Source organism: Crotalus tigris, unplaced genomic scaffold (assembly GCF_016545835.1).
Source record: "Crotalus tigris isolate CLP2741 ecotype Arizona unplaced genomic scaffold, ASM1654583v1 scf7180000023635.1308423, whole genome shotgun sequence".
In the NCBI taxonomy this organism is placed as follows: domain Eukaryota; kingdom Metazoa; phylum Chordata; class Lepidosauria; order Squamata; family Viperidae; genus Crotalus; species Crotalus tigris.
In genome coordinates this window covers 844,392-863,374 of record NW_024100092.1, presented here as the reverse complement: position 1 = coordinate 863,374, position 18,983 = coordinate 844,392, and the positions used below count along the sequence as shown (strand labels likewise).

The 18,983-nt window shown below is 39.2% G+C and overlaps 1 protein-coding gene across 3 annotated transcripts; it reads right to left on the bottom strand.

Moving 5' to 3' along the window:
- Positions 1-761: 761 nt before the first annotated feature.
- Positions 762-18,280, bottom strand: RAB23 (RAB23, member RAS oncogene family). Of its 3 annotated transcripts, none has more exons than XM_039320269.1 (7): positions 17,914-18,280; positions 12,231-12,447; positions 11,003-11,088; positions 7,222-7,378; positions 5,255-5,337; positions 3,132-3,224; positions 762-2,692 (listed from the first exon to the last, which is right to left on the bottom strand). In XM_039320269.1, exons 2-7 carry the CDS (start codon positions 12,383-12,385, stop codon positions 2,553-2,555), a joined length of 714 nt encoding a protein of 237 aa, XP_039176203.1. In that variant the 5' UTR covers positions 12,386-12,447; positions 17,914-18,280; the 3' UTR covers positions 762-2,552. The 3 variants fall into 3 exon arrangements, with proteins under 3 accessions (XP_039176203.1, XP_039176202.1, XP_039176204.1); XM_039320268.1 differs by having other exon boundaries at positions 17,839-17,991; XM_039320270.1 differs by lacking the exon at positions 17,914-18,280 and adding an exon at positions 17,633-17,801.
- Between the last annotated feature and the right edge of the window lie 703 nt (positions 18,281-18,983).

Here is an 18,983-nt window from a genome sequence, read left to right as displayed (position 1 = left end):
GCAACTGGCTCATATTTATGATGGTTGCAGTGTCCTGGGCTCATGTGAGCACCTTTTGCAACCTTCTGACAAGCAAATCATTGGGAAAGGCAGATTCACTTAACCATAACTTAACCCAGTTAACTGTGGCAAGAAAGGTCGTAAAATGGGGCAAAACTAACTTAACTGTCTAGTTTAGCCACATATATTTTGGGCTTAATTGTGGTCATAAGTCGAAGACCAACTATATTTGAGTTCATCCCACCCCTTAATGACAAGCTATATTCTGAAGGAGAAGAAAACATTTAGGGTTTGCTATTGCTTTTCTGGGAGCGGAATAGGACAATTTGCCCAGCCAACTTGTTGTGGGACATCTCGCCACAGCCAACTCTCCGTGGGACAATTTAACAATTCAATTTAATTATTTAAAATAAATAAAAAAATATTTAATTTTTGTCATTCGCATTTCATTCTGTCCCTCCTTTTGCTTCCTTTCTTTAATGATTGTATTCCACCATTTCGTTGATATTACTGTAACTCTTGTCCTGCAGCGAGTTATCCTGTGACAAGTTGGCCGCTGTGGCGAGTTGGCCGTGGCGAATTGTCATGGGAAAGGTAAAGTCTATTTAAGTTGGATCACTGGAACACGAATGGGTGAGGTCTACATTTCATCTTCACCCATGGTTTGAGGCTGCATATATACTTGGGCATAGTCAAAATGGCAATCGCATAGTATAAACCTTGATTTTGCTACTATTAATAACCCAAAAAGTAAAATCAGATTCACAAATATAAACATATAAGGCTATCATTTAATGTAGAAATTTCCATATAAAAATAGCATGCATGCAGAACCTAGTTATTTAAACCAAGATGTTTTTTTACCAGACAATGAACAACTTTGAATATGTTTGTGTACTTATCCCATAAACCAACACAAATATAATCTGGACCCGTATATAGTCACCTAGTGACTAGCTAGACTTGTTTAAAGGAAGGAATGAAAAGGGATATTGTTCATATCCCACCTCATTGCCAACAATGAGAATGATTACTTAAGCAAGAGGAATGATACACTGTTCAGTACGAAACAGAGGCCAAGTAATCATTGGAAAAAATGTCATTATTTTTTAGATAATTAAATTAACAGGATGTAAAAACCCTGTTCCAAATACAAGATACAAACTTTTGGACAAGAAAAATCTCTTTTAAGTATAACGTTTTAGTGTTTACAGACATAAAATGTAAAATAATATTCATATAGAAAAAGAATGTTGTAATCAGGCTGGCAGAGTTCCAGCTCTGGTCTTGAATATAACTATGCTCCTGAACTATTGATATTTCAACATTTCTTAGAAACATTAATTGGCTGCTGGCAGAAGTTTGTTACAGAAATACTGTAGGAATGGTTTGTAAACAGAAAACAATATTGCAGAGGCATACTTCATCAGATGAAAGGTTTATGAATAATATTGTAAAGTAAGATTTCATTTTTTAACACCCTGAACCTAAATATATTATGTGGAGGTACATTAGCGTCAGTGGAAAAGTGCATGTTTACTCAAAGCAAGTCCCATTCATCTGTTCAGTGTTAGCTAAGCAGACATTAAGACAGTAACTTTACATTCACACAATGTCATCAAAAACAGGCACATCGTTTAATACCAAAAAAAGAAAAGGGCCTTACTTCCTTAATAGGAATGCACATAGATATAAGATGCACTTTAATCTTTTGATAACAAATCCCTTCATATTTTTCATAAGAATGTATGAAGGATGTAAATTAATAGAGGATTTTTTTTAAAAGAAACCTGCTATATTCTGCTTGGTTATACCATTTCATTTTTCATTTACTTGTCCTGTTATAATTCAGAACATAACCGTCTGACAATAGTTGACAAAAAATATAGAAATATAGCAGCATAAACATTACTTTTTGGCACAAAAAAAAGTTAAGGCCCACAGTGTAGAGAAAAGTGAAATGTGCCAGTACCATTAGAAAAAAAAGTTTGAATTTGTCGAACAACTTGTTTTGTTGCCAGAACCTTCGACTTAGACCTAATTCGTGTTTAGCTACCTGAACCTTTAACAATGTTTCTGCAGATACGCACTGCAGTTAAATTTCCTAAGTCGTACAAATATTGCACCACCAATCTTGCCAAAATATATACTGGACTGTTTAAAAAACTGTTAATTTTTGCTTCATTATTAAGGCTCTGCCTCTGAGCCACAGGATCTAACAAGTAGAAAAACTATTTTATGAATGAGATATTTTAAGTATTTCAGCTCAAATTTTGTTTAAAATGAAACCTACTGTATATATTAATTCATCATTCCTTTCAAAGTTGCCTTACTGAATGTCAAATGAATGCATTGGTCAATGGTATTATTTCTGACCCTCTTAGGATCTCACTATTTGCCATTACAAATCATTCATTTTAACAGCAGTATTCCCTATCGGCGTAGGTCCATTGTGTGCAAGTCTGCTAAAGCACTGATAAAACACCTCTACAGCCAGTTGTGTTCCTTAAGGACTTCAGTTAAACAACTCGGTCAGACCATGATTTGCAGTTCTAGGGTATGCTGCAGCTGCTGAAAGGGCTTCGGCTCTTCTTGGTCCTTTGTTTGTTTGGCCTAAGGTTGATGACGTCACTTCCGTTAAGCAAATTGGAATTCTGGCCAGAATGACTTCCACCTGCCGTATTGAAAACACCTATATAAAATCAAAGCACAAAAGGGAATTGTATGTATGGCAACTGGCAATCTTTTAACCGTGTCAGGTCTGTAACTGTACAATTAAAGCAGAGCTGGAAGCCTCAGTTTTATATTTTAAAAATCAAAGTAAGAAATGCTTTATGGTGAGACTACACACGCAATATATCTGTAGAAGAGATGGTTCATAACACTATTTTTATCAGGTACCTTGCAAAGAAATAGCAAAGCAGCTTTTAACCTCTTCATCAGTATTTTTGCCATTAGTGGAAATTACTAAAATTCTGATAGTTCACTGGAAAGTGAACTATACTGAACTGAAAATGGCTAACATTAATTTATTAATTATTAGATGGTGTTGCTACTATGACCAAAGACTAGTTTTACAAAAGTGAAATGGCACAATACTGTCTGCTTGCAGCATGCAACTGTATACATACCAATTCTGTTACTACTTGTGTGTACAACTTCTGGATCTTCCATTATTCGTTGCTTAAGTTTCTGAAGATACTTCTCAGCCAAATATCTAAAGACTGTAACATAACAAAATATCAAGGCCTTCAGAAAAATATGCATTTTTTATTAGTAAAGCCTACAGTTTCCTTATAACAATGGTGGTAAACCTATGGCACGGGTGCCAGAGGCGGCACTCAGAGCCCTCTCTGTGGGCACGTGCGCCGTCGCCCCAGTCCTAGGCCTTCAGCTGGGTTTTATAAAACCTTTTCGCTTTAGGCCTCTGCCGCCGTGTGCAAAAAAAAAAAAGGTTCAGTCAATTTCAACTTCTCGTGAGAAAAAAAAGATCTTGCAAAGTTGGAATTGATTGATTGAACTTTTTAGTCCCATCCAGTTTGCCGTTACCACCGCAGCCACGCCCACCCAATGGGCCACATCCACCCAATTGGCTTCACCCACCCAATGGGCCACACCCAGACAATGGGCCACATCCACCCGGCACTCGATGATGCATAAGTGGGTTTTGGGTTGCAGTTTGGGCACTCAGTCTCTAAAAGGTTCGCCATCACTGCCTTATAAACTCAGAGTTACTTAAAATGTTAAAAGTGGCAACAGCAGTCTTTCTTATGTAGGCTAGTAATGAATAAACAAACAAATAAACAAACGCATACACAGGTTGTTAAATTCAAGACAGAAAAGTCTCTGATGAATACTGCATTTTTCTGTTAGTAATTATATTGATTATGGAATATTAATTATACAATGGCAAACCCTGCATTTTGAATAGAATATTGTTTCATTCATTGTAATAATCATCTTTCCAGGTTGCAAACATCAGTTCTCCAAATATTTTGGAGCAATCACTCTCAGCCCCTGCCAGTCTTAGCCAGTTGAGAAAAAGTGAAAATAGTGCCTAGGAATTAAGCTTTTTCTAGCCTTTTCTTAAACTTTGGAGTTTAAGTTCAGCTTGTCAAAAACAAGTTGTTCATCTGTAATTCAATCTTAAAGAGTTTTATCTATGGAAGTACAAAAGTTGGTGATTCCAGGACATTTTGTTCCTTCTCTGAACATACCATTCCGGGAGCAACTGGGTAGTTTTTGGAGGCAAATTCCATGATTTGGAGGTGGTTTGAGACAGCATTTGGAACTGCCAACCCACCTCCAGAAGGACATTCTTTATTGTAAAGTAGAATATTTTCTATTTTCAAATAACATATTTTTTTTTTCATTTTGTTTTATGGCTAAGAGCAAGTTTGGTGTAATAGTAAAAGCACCAGGCTAGAATCCAGCGACTGTGATTTTTTGTCTCGCCTCAGGCCAAAGCCAGCTGCTGACTTTGGGCCGTCACCTTCGCTCAGCTCTTTGAAGAAGGCAATGGCAAATCGCTTCCAAAAATGCTCCCAAGAAAACTGGAGGGACTCATCCAGGCACTTGCCAGAAGTCTAGACTAACTTGAAGGCATACAAACACACAAAACTTTTGTACTTGCACAGAGTATATAGTTAAGGAACATATAAAACTGGAATTGGATTATAACACAAATCCTATTCTCCATATGCAGTTGCAGAGAGAATATAGAGAGTACCAGATAAAATCTAGAACTAGTAATTTTTATTTTTTTAACCAAATTTTGAGCCAGTCACTCTCTTAGCCCAACCCAACTCACAGGATTGTTGTGGGAAAAATAGGAGATAGGAGTATTAGGTATGTTCACAGCTTTGAGCTGATTGACATACATGAATATATACATATATAAATAAGTGGGGGTAATAATAATAATGAAGATGAGGAGGAGGAGGCCTATCCCGAGTCCTTGGGAATTAAACAACAGGTGAATAAAAAAAATCATATACAGTCTAAATATCTGGCTGATCTGCAATTAACAGAAATAATAATAATGTGTCTCAAGTTTGCAGCACTTCAGACTATGAACAAAGATTAAACTATCTCAAAGTTTGTCCATTTAAAAGAGGTTCTCTGAACTTAGAAAATGTGATTTTAGAGGCAAGTACAGAAAGAGGTTTGTTGCTTCAGTGAGAACCTAGAACTATGCTAGTGCTTGAAAAAAAAGAAAACTAATCAAACCAAAACATAAAAAAGTGTATCTTACCTTCTGTTACATTTAAGTCTTCCTTTACAGATGCCCGATAAAATCTTAATTTTAGTTTTTTTGCAAGCGCCTCTGCTTCTTCACTGTTTATTGGAAGGGAAAGCCAATTATTTTATAGTAAAATAGAATGCATTAATGTAAACTGAACTGAGTTGATAGTCTTCATTGAAGTAGACTTAAAAGGGCAGTTAAATAAAAGTAAACAGATGAGAGAAAATATTAACATTAATTTAAAATATTGCCTGCCAAAAATTATAGAGAAAAAGAATGACAGGAAATAACAGTATTTGGTGTAAATGTTAGTTTTTCATAATTTTAAGTTGGTGAACTAATCAAGAGGCCTAGGCTCATTGGGCAGTGAAAGTATGCGGTAAATGAATAAATATGAACTATATAAAAGGTAAGCATCCATTGATATTCAAATATATATCAATTCTTGGCTGCACCAACGAATGAGTGTTGATAAAAAACGGACTCTGCACTTGTGAGAAACACAAGGACTTCAGAAAAATTAGGACTTACAATAGTCATATATCTTGCATTTGCATAAAGTAAGCCACACAACATCCTCCTCTGGCACTGCTCTTAAAATACGGCATTTGAAACTAAAGCTCTCTGATTTTTGCAACATTCGAGCCAAACTGTTTCCTGAGAGTGCCAGACCCATACTCAAGAAATGCCAATGAGTTTTGTTGTTCATATCGTGAAAAACAGATACAGAAAAGTGCAGGAAGGGCTTTTGTGAGTTCATGCCATTTGATGCAAGCTCTCTTTTGATGTCTTTTCTTTGTATTCTTTTATTAAGACCTCCCATAGTGTTTACTTTTGGTTCTTGCAGCTTTCTTGGCAAGAATTATATTTACAAGTAGATCACCTGTTTTGTTTGGCTGTTAATGTACGGTAACTTGACTTTTTCAATGCCTTGGAAAGGGTGGGGAGCAACCAGATTAAGAATGGTCTACCTGCATATATATATAGGGATTCTGTAATAATGGCTTAACGTGTATGTACATGTCCAGTGGTGCGATTTAAATATGGGAACAACCGGTTCTCTGTGTGGATGCCGCTTCCGGAAGTCCATTCTGAGCCTGGGCAACAAAACATTAGCTACCGGTTCTGCTGAAGTGGTGCAAACCGGCTGAATCCCACCACTGTACATGTCTCTAATTTTAAAGATTCTAATTAACTCTATTTAGAGTTGACAAAAGAGTTAAAAATATGGTGGTCTTCTCTCCCTCAGGTCGGCTGCAGTACTTTCTGTCTGGTAGAATGGGTTTTTCTTCTGTTTCTCTCTGGGCTCTGCCCTGGGTAGTTTTGTTCCATAGTGGTCCCCAGTTCCTTGCTGGGTCCTCAGACCCTCTCACTCACAAATCTTATCTAAGCAGGCCCTTCTTGAATCAGCAATTCATCCACAGCACATTTTTCCCCAGTCCATCAGAGATACATCATCCAACACTACTCTTTAGAAGAACAATCAGTCATCAATAATTCATACCCCACCAGCACCTCCTCCGGTTTTCGGCCACCGAAAAACGATTCCCTTCCCAGAAGCTTGGTTTTTTTTTTAAGCCTCTACCTTCTTTGCCTATCAGCTGTCCCTCATCTTGATCCTATGGAAAAATCTTTCTATGGGGAACTGAGTTATCTCTCTTATTCTCAGGTTCTACTGTACATAGCGATTAAAATAAAGCAAAATGTTCATTTAGATATATCAGACTCACAGGAATCAGACTCAAGGCCTTCTTCACAGTCTTCTTCTGCAAGGCCCTAACTCTATATGCCTCTTGTGAATATGAAATTTTATCTGCATCCAGACTTATCTTAAAACATTATTTGCAGCACTGCAATGCAACACGCCTGTTACCTAGTATGTAGTTTGCTCATACAAGTACCAAGGTGAATGTCTTTTTAAATGTACCAAGTATGCTTAAAAGATTTGTTTATTAGAATTTAATGAAAGCACCTACTTTTTTATACAAGAATCATCAAGGAGGTCAATCTTATTCTGAACAAGAACTGTGGGAATGTCTCCGACTTCAGATATGACTTTTTGTCTCCAGGTAGGAATTGCTTCAAAAGATTCCCTATCAACAGTTGAAAACACCAGCACACAAGCCTGGGCTCCTAAAATAATAATAAGAGAAAGAAAGAAACTGAATGCTCAGTGAAAGTTACAAATAAAATGAATAAATAATAAATAACCGGACAAATATGTTGGATGAATGTATTAGTTATGGGACTGATAAAGCCGTATGACTTTACTAAAAAGTGTCCAGCAATCAGTATACAACCGGAAAAAAAAATCAAAAGAACAACATAAAAATAAAACTTAATTTACAAATATAAAATACAAAATATTAACCGAACAGAAAAACATTAACCAAGAGGGGGCTCCCCTCAATTGGAGCTGAGTGTGTGGGTGATGCCTTGGGAAAAAGCTGCGTCTTTCTAAAAGCCAGCTGAGTTGGGTACTGTCATATCTTGGGGAATGGGGGGGGGAATCTTTCTAAAGCACAGGGGCAGCCCCTAAAAAGGCATATTTACTAAGTTCCTTGTATGGCAAAGATTAAAAGAGAACGTGGGGCAGATTATTATATAGCTTGAGGGGGTGGGTGGGAAGATTACCATATCATTTTAGATACATTTATATAAGGTTGAGGCTTTTTTTTGCAGACACCTAAGTCCTCTGTGGCCATAACTACGGAAACCTGGTAGTATAGTTCCTGAGGCAGTAAATTCACAAATGTAAAATAGCCGTAACAAAATAACTCATAGTTAAATAAAAAAGAAATGGAAATCAAACTGCTAGTGTCCCCTCCCCCAAAATGGGCCAAAAGTATAGAAAACATGTCACATGACCCAACTTTGTTTCTACTACTTTCCCAATCATTATGGCCAATTTTTTGCTTTAAATGGAGCCTCCAGCCTCTAAAACAGTGGTTCTCAACCTTTCTAATGCCGTGACCCCATAATACAGTTCCCCATGTTGTGGTGACCCCCAAGTGGGTGTGGCCACCAATAAGAGGGAGTAGGACAGCTAGGGAAAAGGGAAAAAAATGGCGGACAGCGTGGTTTGGCGACCCCCCATGAAATGGTCATTCGACCCCAAATGGGGCCCGACCCACAGGTTGAGAACCACTGCTCTAAAAGGTTGCTCCTACTTAGCCTAAGCAATAAAAAGCAGATCTTAAAAACTATTTCATTAGTTTTGCATATAAACAAATTAATAAATAAATAGAGAAAGGCCACTCCCCTTATAAAACTCAGACGGTTTCTACTGTATGACTCTTTAAGGGTGGTGAGCAGTCTAGAAACATGAAATATAAATAAAAAAGAAATCCTGGTTCTCAGGATCAATCCTTAATTTGTTTATACTACCACTTCCATGTAAGGAACCCCTTCTAGGAGACAAATACTTGAAGATGAACAATAAACCTTAGTGCTTAGTGTTAGTATATGAGATGGTCATCCATTACATCTGATCCAGCTGCCCAACGGAATGAAAGGTAACCTGATATTTGGAAGCATTCTACCTGTATTCGGAGCTGCTTCTCTTGTACTGCAATCGGTAAAGGACCCGGTATACTTAATATAGCCCAATTTCCTACATCTTAGTTCAGACTCTTTGCAGAGTTATAATCTCTTCTGCAAAATCACGCTTAAAGGATATGCTAATATATTCCTGATCTCTAATGTAGTTGGAAGGGCAATTATTAAAATAACATTAAGTTGAATTTGTAAAACAAAGCTTAGTTTGATTAACAAATTCTATTTTAAAAGCGTAAGAATTGATTTAAATCTGAGAGAAAGACATGATAACAGTAACTGAAATGTTTAATGTCTATAAAAAGGTATCTAGGTTATGTATTAAACAAGGATAGGCCACCCGTGGCATTCCAGACATTGCTGATTCCCAGTAACCCCAGGATACATGGCCAGTGGTAAGGAATGCTCCTCTACATGTAAAGACTATCCAGTTACATTTCTGAGTTTCTGGATTAATTAGCATTTCATAATCATCCTGCATTTCAGAGAAAACATTAAACTGCTTTCCATCAAAATAATGGTTTGAAAAATTGAGATTAATCTATATTAGGTAATAATTAGTAATAATTAACCAGTGCAATCCTATGTATAACCATTCAGAGTTCCGTTATCTCTCATAGAAGTGGACATAAGATTGTATCCTAAATCTATCTTCAACAGGTAACAAAGAATCTAAATTTCAATAACCCTAAAATGGAATCACTACTGTTTATGAATCAACAGAATCGCCGCTCAGAGTCCCTGTGTGAAGGAGATGGGCAGTTTCTAAATTTGATAAATGATTAAATAAAGTTATATTTGGGCTTTGGCAAGATTCGGAACCAATATCAGACTATGGTTTTGGTAGCTGTCACATGTTAGACTGTCCCTAGAAATAGAAAGCAAAGTGAAAGATTTGTATGCGTAACTCAAGGAGGGTTGCAGGAAAGCTGGGGTAAATAAGTTAAAGCTACTGGAATCTGGTACAAGCTTGCTGTGGAAAATAAGGAAATAACTTGAGGATTAAGAATCTAGATGCCGGGAGTTGTAATTAGCAGAGGCAGAGCAGAAGAAAGAGGATGACGGGATGAAGAGGTTTTTATCAGAGAAGTAAAGAAGCTATGAGGAAATCTCAATAGAGCTCAGGAAAAAAAAGAATCTTGGTTTAGAAAAGTATAGAGAGAGTTGTGAGTGCAAGCACAAATATGCAGACTTAGGACTTAACTTAATGTAAATAAGGTCTAACCCGGTGGTGGCGAACCTATAGCACGCGTGCCAGAGGCGGTACTCGGAGTCCTCTCTGTGGACACGCGTGCCGTCGCCCCAGCCCCACCTCCCTGTGGCCCCCTCCTCACCAGCAGCCTCCCTGGAGGAGAATCGCCCCTGGGTGCGGCCCACACGGAGCAGCACAGCCAAGGACATAACCGGGCACCAGGGATATGACTCTGCCCTTGCACCCCATAGCGAGCAGATGATGCTGCGGAGTATGGGCGGAGGGCGTGGCTGCCATGGTGCTGCAGGGCTGTCATGGTGATCTGCTGCGGGCCATGGAGACGGTGTGTGTCCCTGCAGGTGGGCGAGGCAGGGGGCGGCAGAGCAGGCAGGGTGGAAGGCGGAGCGGGGGGGGCGTTTTTGGGCACTTGGCCTCTAAAAGGTTCACCATCATTGGTCTAACCTATAGAGAGGAAACCTGGAAAAAATGTTTAGGACAAAGAAAAGGAAGTGGGACGCAACCTGAAGAAATAAAAAAAGAGGCAGAGATTTAAAACAAAAAAGGCTAGTGAAGTGTCATAGTGTGAAAAACATTACTTGTGAATCAGGCAGTGAGACGTAAGGAAGCTGAGCAATCTCATTCCCACTGAATTCAATAGTCACTGTCATGTAAGTTATCTTGTCTGTGTCTAGATATGTATGGTTACTTTTTCATGCAAATGGCAAAACACAGCTTTGGCCAGTCTTTGGCTCTGAACTTAAGAAAGGTGTTTTGCCTATTTATTACTAGAAGAGTCTTGGGATGTTGGATTTAGTGGATGGAAGAAATGACCCTTAGACTAGAGCCTCCTGATGGTGGGAGAGTCATCCAGATCCCTGGTTGAAGGACTAGAAATGAAATTGCTGGGGCCTGATATGATTATTACTATTTTAAAAGCTTGCAACTAGAATTTAAATTTATCACAAGCCAGAACATCTTTACATTAACAGGTGGGTTTTTTTTTCTCTTACCTCTATAATAAGCTTTAGTAATTGCGTCAAATTCTTCTTGACCTGCCGTATCCCATAGCATTAACCGGACATCTTCATCATTGACTCTAAAAATATAATATATTCTTATCAATAAGCATATTAAAAAAAAACAAGGAACTTGTAATCTAAAAAAAATACTTAGCAAAGCGGCTTTCAGTAATCCCATTGTTTTTCAAGCAGACTTAAATTTCCACTGATATGGACTCATGCATATCAGTGTACCTCATTTTTCCAATTCTTTTAGCTACAGATGTATTGTTTCTGAAGGATTTGGCATAAAACTGAGAAACAACTGGCAAAGAATTAGGAGGACTCCACCTAAATATACTAGTAGGAGTGGGTTTGGAGGCAAATTGCTTGGGAGCCAAACTCCAAAACTGAAACTTATTTAACCATATCTAACTACATCATGTCCTTTTCTTTCCCTCTGCTTTGAGAGAAAGTAAAACTACTCTGTGGATTGTAATAAATTAGACAATTTTTTTGAAATTCCATTTATTTATATTGGATTCTTCATGTTCTATACAAATCACTGTCATTCAGTTTTATAAATGTTTATAACTCTTTGTCACATTTACAATATTGCTACTCCATCTTGCCACTACTGGTAAAATAGCTTTTTCCTTCTAACACACTATAGCAGTGATGGCGAACCTTTTAGAGACCGAGTGCCCAAACTGCAACCCGAAACCCACTTATGCATCGTCGGGTGCCAGGTGGGTGTGGCTCATTGGGTGGGTGTGGCTGCGTGGGAACAGCAGACTGGGTGGGATTAAAAAGTTCAATCAATTAATTGCAACTTTGCAAGATCTTTTTTTTTCCCGCGAGAAATTGAAATTGACTGATTGATTGAACCTTTTTTTTGTACACGGTGGCGGAGGCCTAAAGTGAAAAGGTTTTATAAAACCCAGCTGAAGGCCTAGGACTGGGGCAACGGCGCGCATGCCCACAGAGAGGGCTCTGAGTGCCATCTCTGACACCCTTGCCATAGGTTCGCCACCACTGCACTATAGCAATGTTGCGTTTATTATTCAAATTAGTAATTCTGGAACTTCTGCAGACAGACTACAGAATACAGTTAGATGCTTCATGTTCACATTTATGCAAAAGGCTTTTTCTGAAAAGCATTACCCCAGCACTTACAAATATACTGAATTCAGTTCTAAAAATGAGTAAATAATAATATTCCCATCTGTTAGATACGTACTGCATTTCTCTTTCCAAGAAATCAACTCCAATTGTTTTTTTATAGTCTTTTGTAAAAATTCCTTTGCAGTATCTCTGGATCATACTAGATTTCCCAACAGCTCCATTTCCAACCACAACCACCTTGATGGCCACCTCCAAATCTTCTTCCAGCATTTTGCCCAGTTAGAAAGTTGTAATTTGTTTCTCAATTCAATATAGATCTCTGAATTCTCTACCTGAAAAAAAAGGGAAAAAGGTAATAATAGTTTCTTTGATTACAAAAATAAAAATACACATTTTATTAAGTCAATAAAGTTATCTCTGTGATGGATGGGAAGTAAGTCATGAGGATATCTCACATAAAAACAATTACCAGATCATGTTCATGCCACAGTTAGGAGAATGAAAGGAGCAATCCAAAGAAACAGTTGTGTATACATATTTATAATAAGCTCAGTTGAAACCAATGGGTGTTACTATTGAATAAGCATGCATTATATTGCATATTAATGCTTCACTGTCTTCTCTTGTCTGTTCTATTAATCTTATGCCCAATATAACTACTACCAAGTTTGTCCATGTTAACCACTATATCTGTAATAATTATGTACAATTTTGCCATGTGTCTCAATTAAGAAAATCCAGAACTTGCTACCAACATTCACATATGTATATCACCTTTGCATACCACACTTTGTATCACATTACAACACATTCCTATGTGCATGGATTCACACTTTAACTTTAGTGGGACTTTCCCCCCCAGAATCTTATATAGAATGTATTGCACAACAGTGTTAATGTAGTATGTAAATTTGTCTCAATTCTTTGCTACTAGCATACATTATGTAATAACTTAGACAAATCATAGACAAACGTAGATAAATCACAGACAACCAAAACTAATGCTAATTTAAAATTATTAGATGATGCTCACAAATACATGTCACCATCTTACTAGAAATCAATTTATTTTTATACTATTAAGATGTTTACAGCAAGTATTTCATAAACCACCCTAGCTTTAAAGTGTTCTTTTAAAATAAAATTGCAGAATTAGTCCTGGTAAATTAGACAAAATGCCTTATTAAATAAATGAGTGTGTGTGTGTGTGTGTGTGTGTGTGTGCGCACACACACACGTACACACACTCATATATATATATATATATATATATATATATATATATATATATGGGCAAGATTTATTGTTTTTAAGTATGGATGGGATACAATGGTGAGATACGAAGCAGGCATTTGCAGATGTGTTACAGATATGAAATGAGTCAAAGAGCATTGATGTTGTTCCGTAATTTGGTAATGAAATGTCTGCAAGAAAACAACGAAGCTCAGAGAGTGCCAAGGATGCCACAGAGTCAAAACTGTCCATATTTTCCTGAATTGGGGAAAAGGAGATCAATACTGAGTACCTGAAACTGACTATTGCCAATGAGGATAAGCATCTACTGTATATGTTGCACCGATATGCTGAAGTAGCCAGGACCAATTTTAACAGGTATAAGGGCACGATAGCTCACTATTTCAGTGTATTGCATCAAAATGACCTTCCCACCATTACAATTCCAGTATAAATGGTACCAACAACAAACAAAAATTGCAAGCCTGCTAGATACTTTGCTTCGGACAGTCTTACAACAAGCATTATTACATAAATGCTTGTTCTCTACCTTATGGATAGGTAGATTTATCAATCTATATATGTGTTTTCTTGTATAATGTAACAGTACTGCAGAAAAAAAATGTTTAAAGGGCTGAAGCAAAACAAAATTTTAATGGATTCAGCAAGACACCATCTTTTAAACCGAGTGTTACAGTTCTAGGTAATCCTGGACTTACGACCACAATTGAATCCAAAATTTCTGTTGCTAAGGCAGTTAAGTGAGTTGCATCTCATTTTATGACTTTTTTTGCCACAGTTGTTAAATGAATCATGCAGTTGTTAAGTGAATCTGGCTCCCCCATTATCTTTGTCAGAAGCCAACTAGGAAGTTACAAATCACCTGAGCCCAGGGCACTCCAACTGTCATAAATACATGCCAGTTGCCAAGTGCTCTAATTCTGATCACCTGAGCATGGGCAAATTGCAAGGGTCAGAAGTGTGAAAACCAAGTCACTTTTTCCACTGCCATTACAATTTCAGACAATCACTAAACAAATGGCTGTAAGCCAAGGGCTAGCTGTATAGTTTTGATAATATTTTGCATTTCATGCTTACATTTTACACATGTGCACGGGGCCTGCCAAAGTTTAAAAATTTTCCAGGCAATCCCAAGTTCTATACTAGTGTTTTTTCTTAAAATACATCTAGGATTACTTCAGATGCCTGTCCACATTAGCCTTCTTCTCTCTACGGATTTATCCTCATTCCATTCACTATGATTTGCAGTCTTTTTCCTTCCCTGCCCTTTGCAGCATTCTTCACCTTTAATCCCATAAATCAAGTGTGTGCTTCTGTATCATTGCAGCAGCTGGAAAATAGCTCCTTCTCATATGACCCATTTTTTTCTGTTTTGTATAATACAAAAGAAATGGCTAGTTGCCTTATATTCATTCATTTCACACATATGGGCTGTCAAATTGGAAAGACTAAAGTTGACTTACATTGAAAATTCAATGAAAACAGAATGCAAAAATAGAACATGAGACAATGTTATGGAAAAATACCTAACAAGCAATTTCAGCCATCCTAATCAATCATTAAAGTAAAACTATGAAATATTATGTCTCGAAATCAAGTTTTAATGCCTTTCTGAAACACAGCATGAATAAAGTCAAACAGTCGTACAAGGGAACAATATTCAAGGACCATACAAGATGGCATGGTTTAACTGAAGGGAAGTAAAATAGGCTACTCTCTTAGATATTGTATATCTTATAGAAATTCTGGGTGGTGGTCCCATAGATAACCAGATCCAAATCTATGTTAGGTTTTGTAGATGACCATCAGCATCTTGAATCCACTAACCAGTGTAGTTAATGAAACAGAGGTATCATATAGGTTTACTGAGATGCATCTATTACCATTCACACAGCAGCATTCTGGACCACCTGTAGCTTCCCTGTGGTCTTTGGTGCACTAGCTGCATTCTTTCCTAGATCAGAAGCTAATCACAGTGACTAATGCCCTAATCTCCGTAGGACATGACTATTGCAAGGTCTCTAAGCAAGGCTGCCCTTGAAGACTAACTACTTGAAGCTTTAGCTGGTTCAGAATGTGGTGGCATGGGCAATGATAAGCATGTCTCAGTATGCCCATGTGACATCTTTGCTCTGCAAGCTTCACTGGTTACCAGTTTGCTTTCAGGTGCTTCAAGGTGCTAGGTATGGCCTATAAAAGCCTTACATTGTATAGGGCCTATTTATTTAGGGACAGTCTATCACCTATGGTGTCTGACTGGCTGGAGGGAAGAGTGGGAGAACCCGGTGTGGAGTTAAAAGAAGAAACCAGCCTAAATCTCAAATGTAGCCCACAGGCGGACTAAATCCAATCCCCCTTTGAATGCCATTGACCCTGGTCTGACTACAAGCAGGTGTTGACCATTAGATGAGGACATCCCTGTGCGTAGGCATGAGTAGCAATACATCAGTTTAATTGAACCTTCATGTGTTCAATCTTTGGTGCCTGACATTAGGTGATATGAATCAGCAAGGTTGGTATATTTCAGATCTCTTCAATTAAAGAGAGTTATTCCTTGGGATTCTACTTTCTGAATGAAGCCCACCCACACCCAGTCCCAATGGATCCCATTCTGATACAATTCTGAAAGGTCTTTAAAAGCATTGGGCTAGGATGGATGGAGCCCCTTTTGAGTTTGATAGACAGACAGATAGAAATAAAGATAAAAGATAAAGATGTGTATTGTTGATGGATTTGCCTTATTCCTAATTTTGTTTTATTCTAATTTTTGTTGGTTTTATATTGCATTTTATTTTCTCTGTTATATTCTGAACTGCCTAGACTAGAGTCGTTCTAGAATCAGGTGGCAACTAAATTCAATATATTAAATTAAAGGCTATTCCATGTCAGCATATTATTGTAATCCAAGTGAGAGGAGACTAAGGCAAGAATGATCAGGACCAGGAAAAGGTGTAAAAATGTCTTGGCATATCTACCTCTTGCCCTTCCGGCAAAAGCTAGGAATCCTGGAGGACCCCCAGTTCCATCTGAGAAATGCAGTCCTACTGAGATATGGAGTCCACCAAGCAGAATATAGTTTTCAGGTTTCAGCAGATTTCCAAAGAGTCTTATATGTTTTATTTGCACTGAATTAGTATAACTGAGAAATACTGGGACAATTAGTTCTATGTTGGTAACTCTGTGGTAGAATATATGGAGTACAATATAAATGGCTACACCATGAAAGCCTCCTCCTCCAAGAAATACCTTTATTGTAGCAATGCTTATTACATAACGTTTGTGGTACAGAACTATAGAAAGAAATAATTTCACCACTTGCAAGCACAGAAAATGCATGGTAAACCATTCTGTATATTTCAGATTGCCTCTAAATCTTCAAATAAACCCTTACACGCTGCAGTAAATCATACCTTTGAACATACGATAAAAACAATATCACATCAAAGATATACATGCATCTCATCATATGGCAACCTTTTCCAGCCTGTCAAGATGTCTTGAAGTAACAGTCCCCACAACCCCCCAAATCCATCACATTTGAAAGCCACAAAACAGGGAAAGGTTCAGATCCTTTACCATAAAAATTGTAAACATACACATCTAGTAAATGATTCTTTCACCCAATTAAGCTTTCTCTCCCAAAAATTTCAGCAATGCAGAAAACCAAAACTCAAGCCTAATTAAAAACATAGCACAGGAATATTGGTGAACAAACAAGAAAGATCACAAAAAGTAGACAGATGGAATAATAATATAGTAATAAACAAGCTCAGCCCCAGAATCTGGGCGTGTGACTTTGGACCAGTCTCAGCCCAGGGTTTCTTCTTCTATGGGGAAAAGGAATAGAGTTCCCTCAGGGCATCCCCCGGTGGAAAGGTCGGGATGTAGTCTAAACGCATCAACGAATGCCCGCAGCCTCTATTAAATGCAACGATCTCCAAATAGGAGCCCACGGATCGGCAAGCCAGAAGAACTCCTGTTAGGGACCAAGTCTGGGAGAAAACTGCTGCTGGGACGGAGCAAAAGGGAGCGCGGGCGTGGAGAAGTCCGGGGAAGCCAGCTTCTAACCACAGGCTCTTACAACCCGCCCTCGGGGCGCAGCATCTTCGCAGCGTCCAGCCTAGCATTACGTAGAAATCCTTGTGTGTGTGTATATTTTGTGTGTGTGTGTGTGTGTGTCTGTCTCTGTGTGTGTGTGTGTGTAGCACCACGTAGCCCAGCTCGTCCGCCCAGGCCGATCCCCGCGCGTCCTGCCATTCCTACCCCAAGGAGCCTTCCCGCGCGCCCGGCCGGGCTGCAGCCTCCCGACCCCAGGCGCGGCGTCCACGAACCGGCCGGCTCCCGACGAAGGCGGCGGGCGGAGAAAGAAGAAGAGGCACCCCTCCGCCTCCCCCAGGGTAGGAGAAGCCCGCCAGCCCCACCGGCCCAACCCGGACGCGCATCGCCCGCTCCACCCGCGGGACACTCACACGGCCGGAAACGCCGTCAGGGCCGCGGCGGGACTCGTTCTGGAAAAGCTCCCTTCCCCGCCGCCTCTGCTTTACCTAATGGGGGATAGACGCTTCGCCTGCCAGCCAGCTTCGCCTGCCGCCCTCCGCCTCCGCTACTGCCTCGCCTCACCGGGGGCGGGACCAGCCTCCCTGGCCGGGTTAGAAGTCTGGCGAGGGGGGGGGGAGGAGGAGGAGGAGGAGGGAAAAGCGCCACTCGGGAGGAAAAGCCACTCGCTTTGGGAGGCCCGCCGGATCTCGCCAGCTTTGCCTTCCTTGCGGTGGTACGAAGCAGCTCAACCTCCCGAAGGTAAAAGCAAAGGGAGCCCTTCGCATGCAGTCTTGGACCTCGACGTAAACTCCGAGCTACCTTCTGAGAGCTCTGGGCGGGGAGTTGAAGCTCGCTGATTTGGGGAGACTTTCGTTTCGAGATGACGAGCTCAGAAGCCCCGAGTGGTTTAGCAAACAAAACTGATGGTCATTTTAGTCTGCGGAACTCGCAGGATACTTAATGGCCTGAAGATACTGCGCTGTTAATCAAGTGAATCTCTTCAGAAAGCAGATACGGTTGGCTTCATACGGTACACACACACACACACACACACACACACACTATGTAAATGTATACAAATACACATATGTGTACTTGTATATCTATACATGTGTGTGTGTGTATACTGTATGAAGCCAACCATATCTGCTTTCTGAGGAGATTCACTTGATTAACAGCGAAGGTATCTTCGGGCCATTAAGTATCCTGCGAGGTTCCTCAGCCCAAAATGACCATCCGTGTGTGTGTGTGTGTGTGTGTGTGTGTGTGTGTGTGTGTGTGTGTGTGTGTATAATACACATATGCATACATATATGTATGTATAAGTATATACACACTATAAGGATGTAGATGTGTGTATATATCTCTATCATCTATCACAGGGCTTTTCAACCTTTTCACCCATTGTACCACTTTTAAGATATGGCAACATCCGAGTTATCACCAGCAAGGTGTGAAAAACATGATGATCAAAAAAAAAAAACTGATAAAGTACAGGTAGTCCTCGACTTACAACAGTCGCTTAGTGACTATTCAAAGTTACAATGGCACTGAAAAAAATGCCCCTCAAGCCACA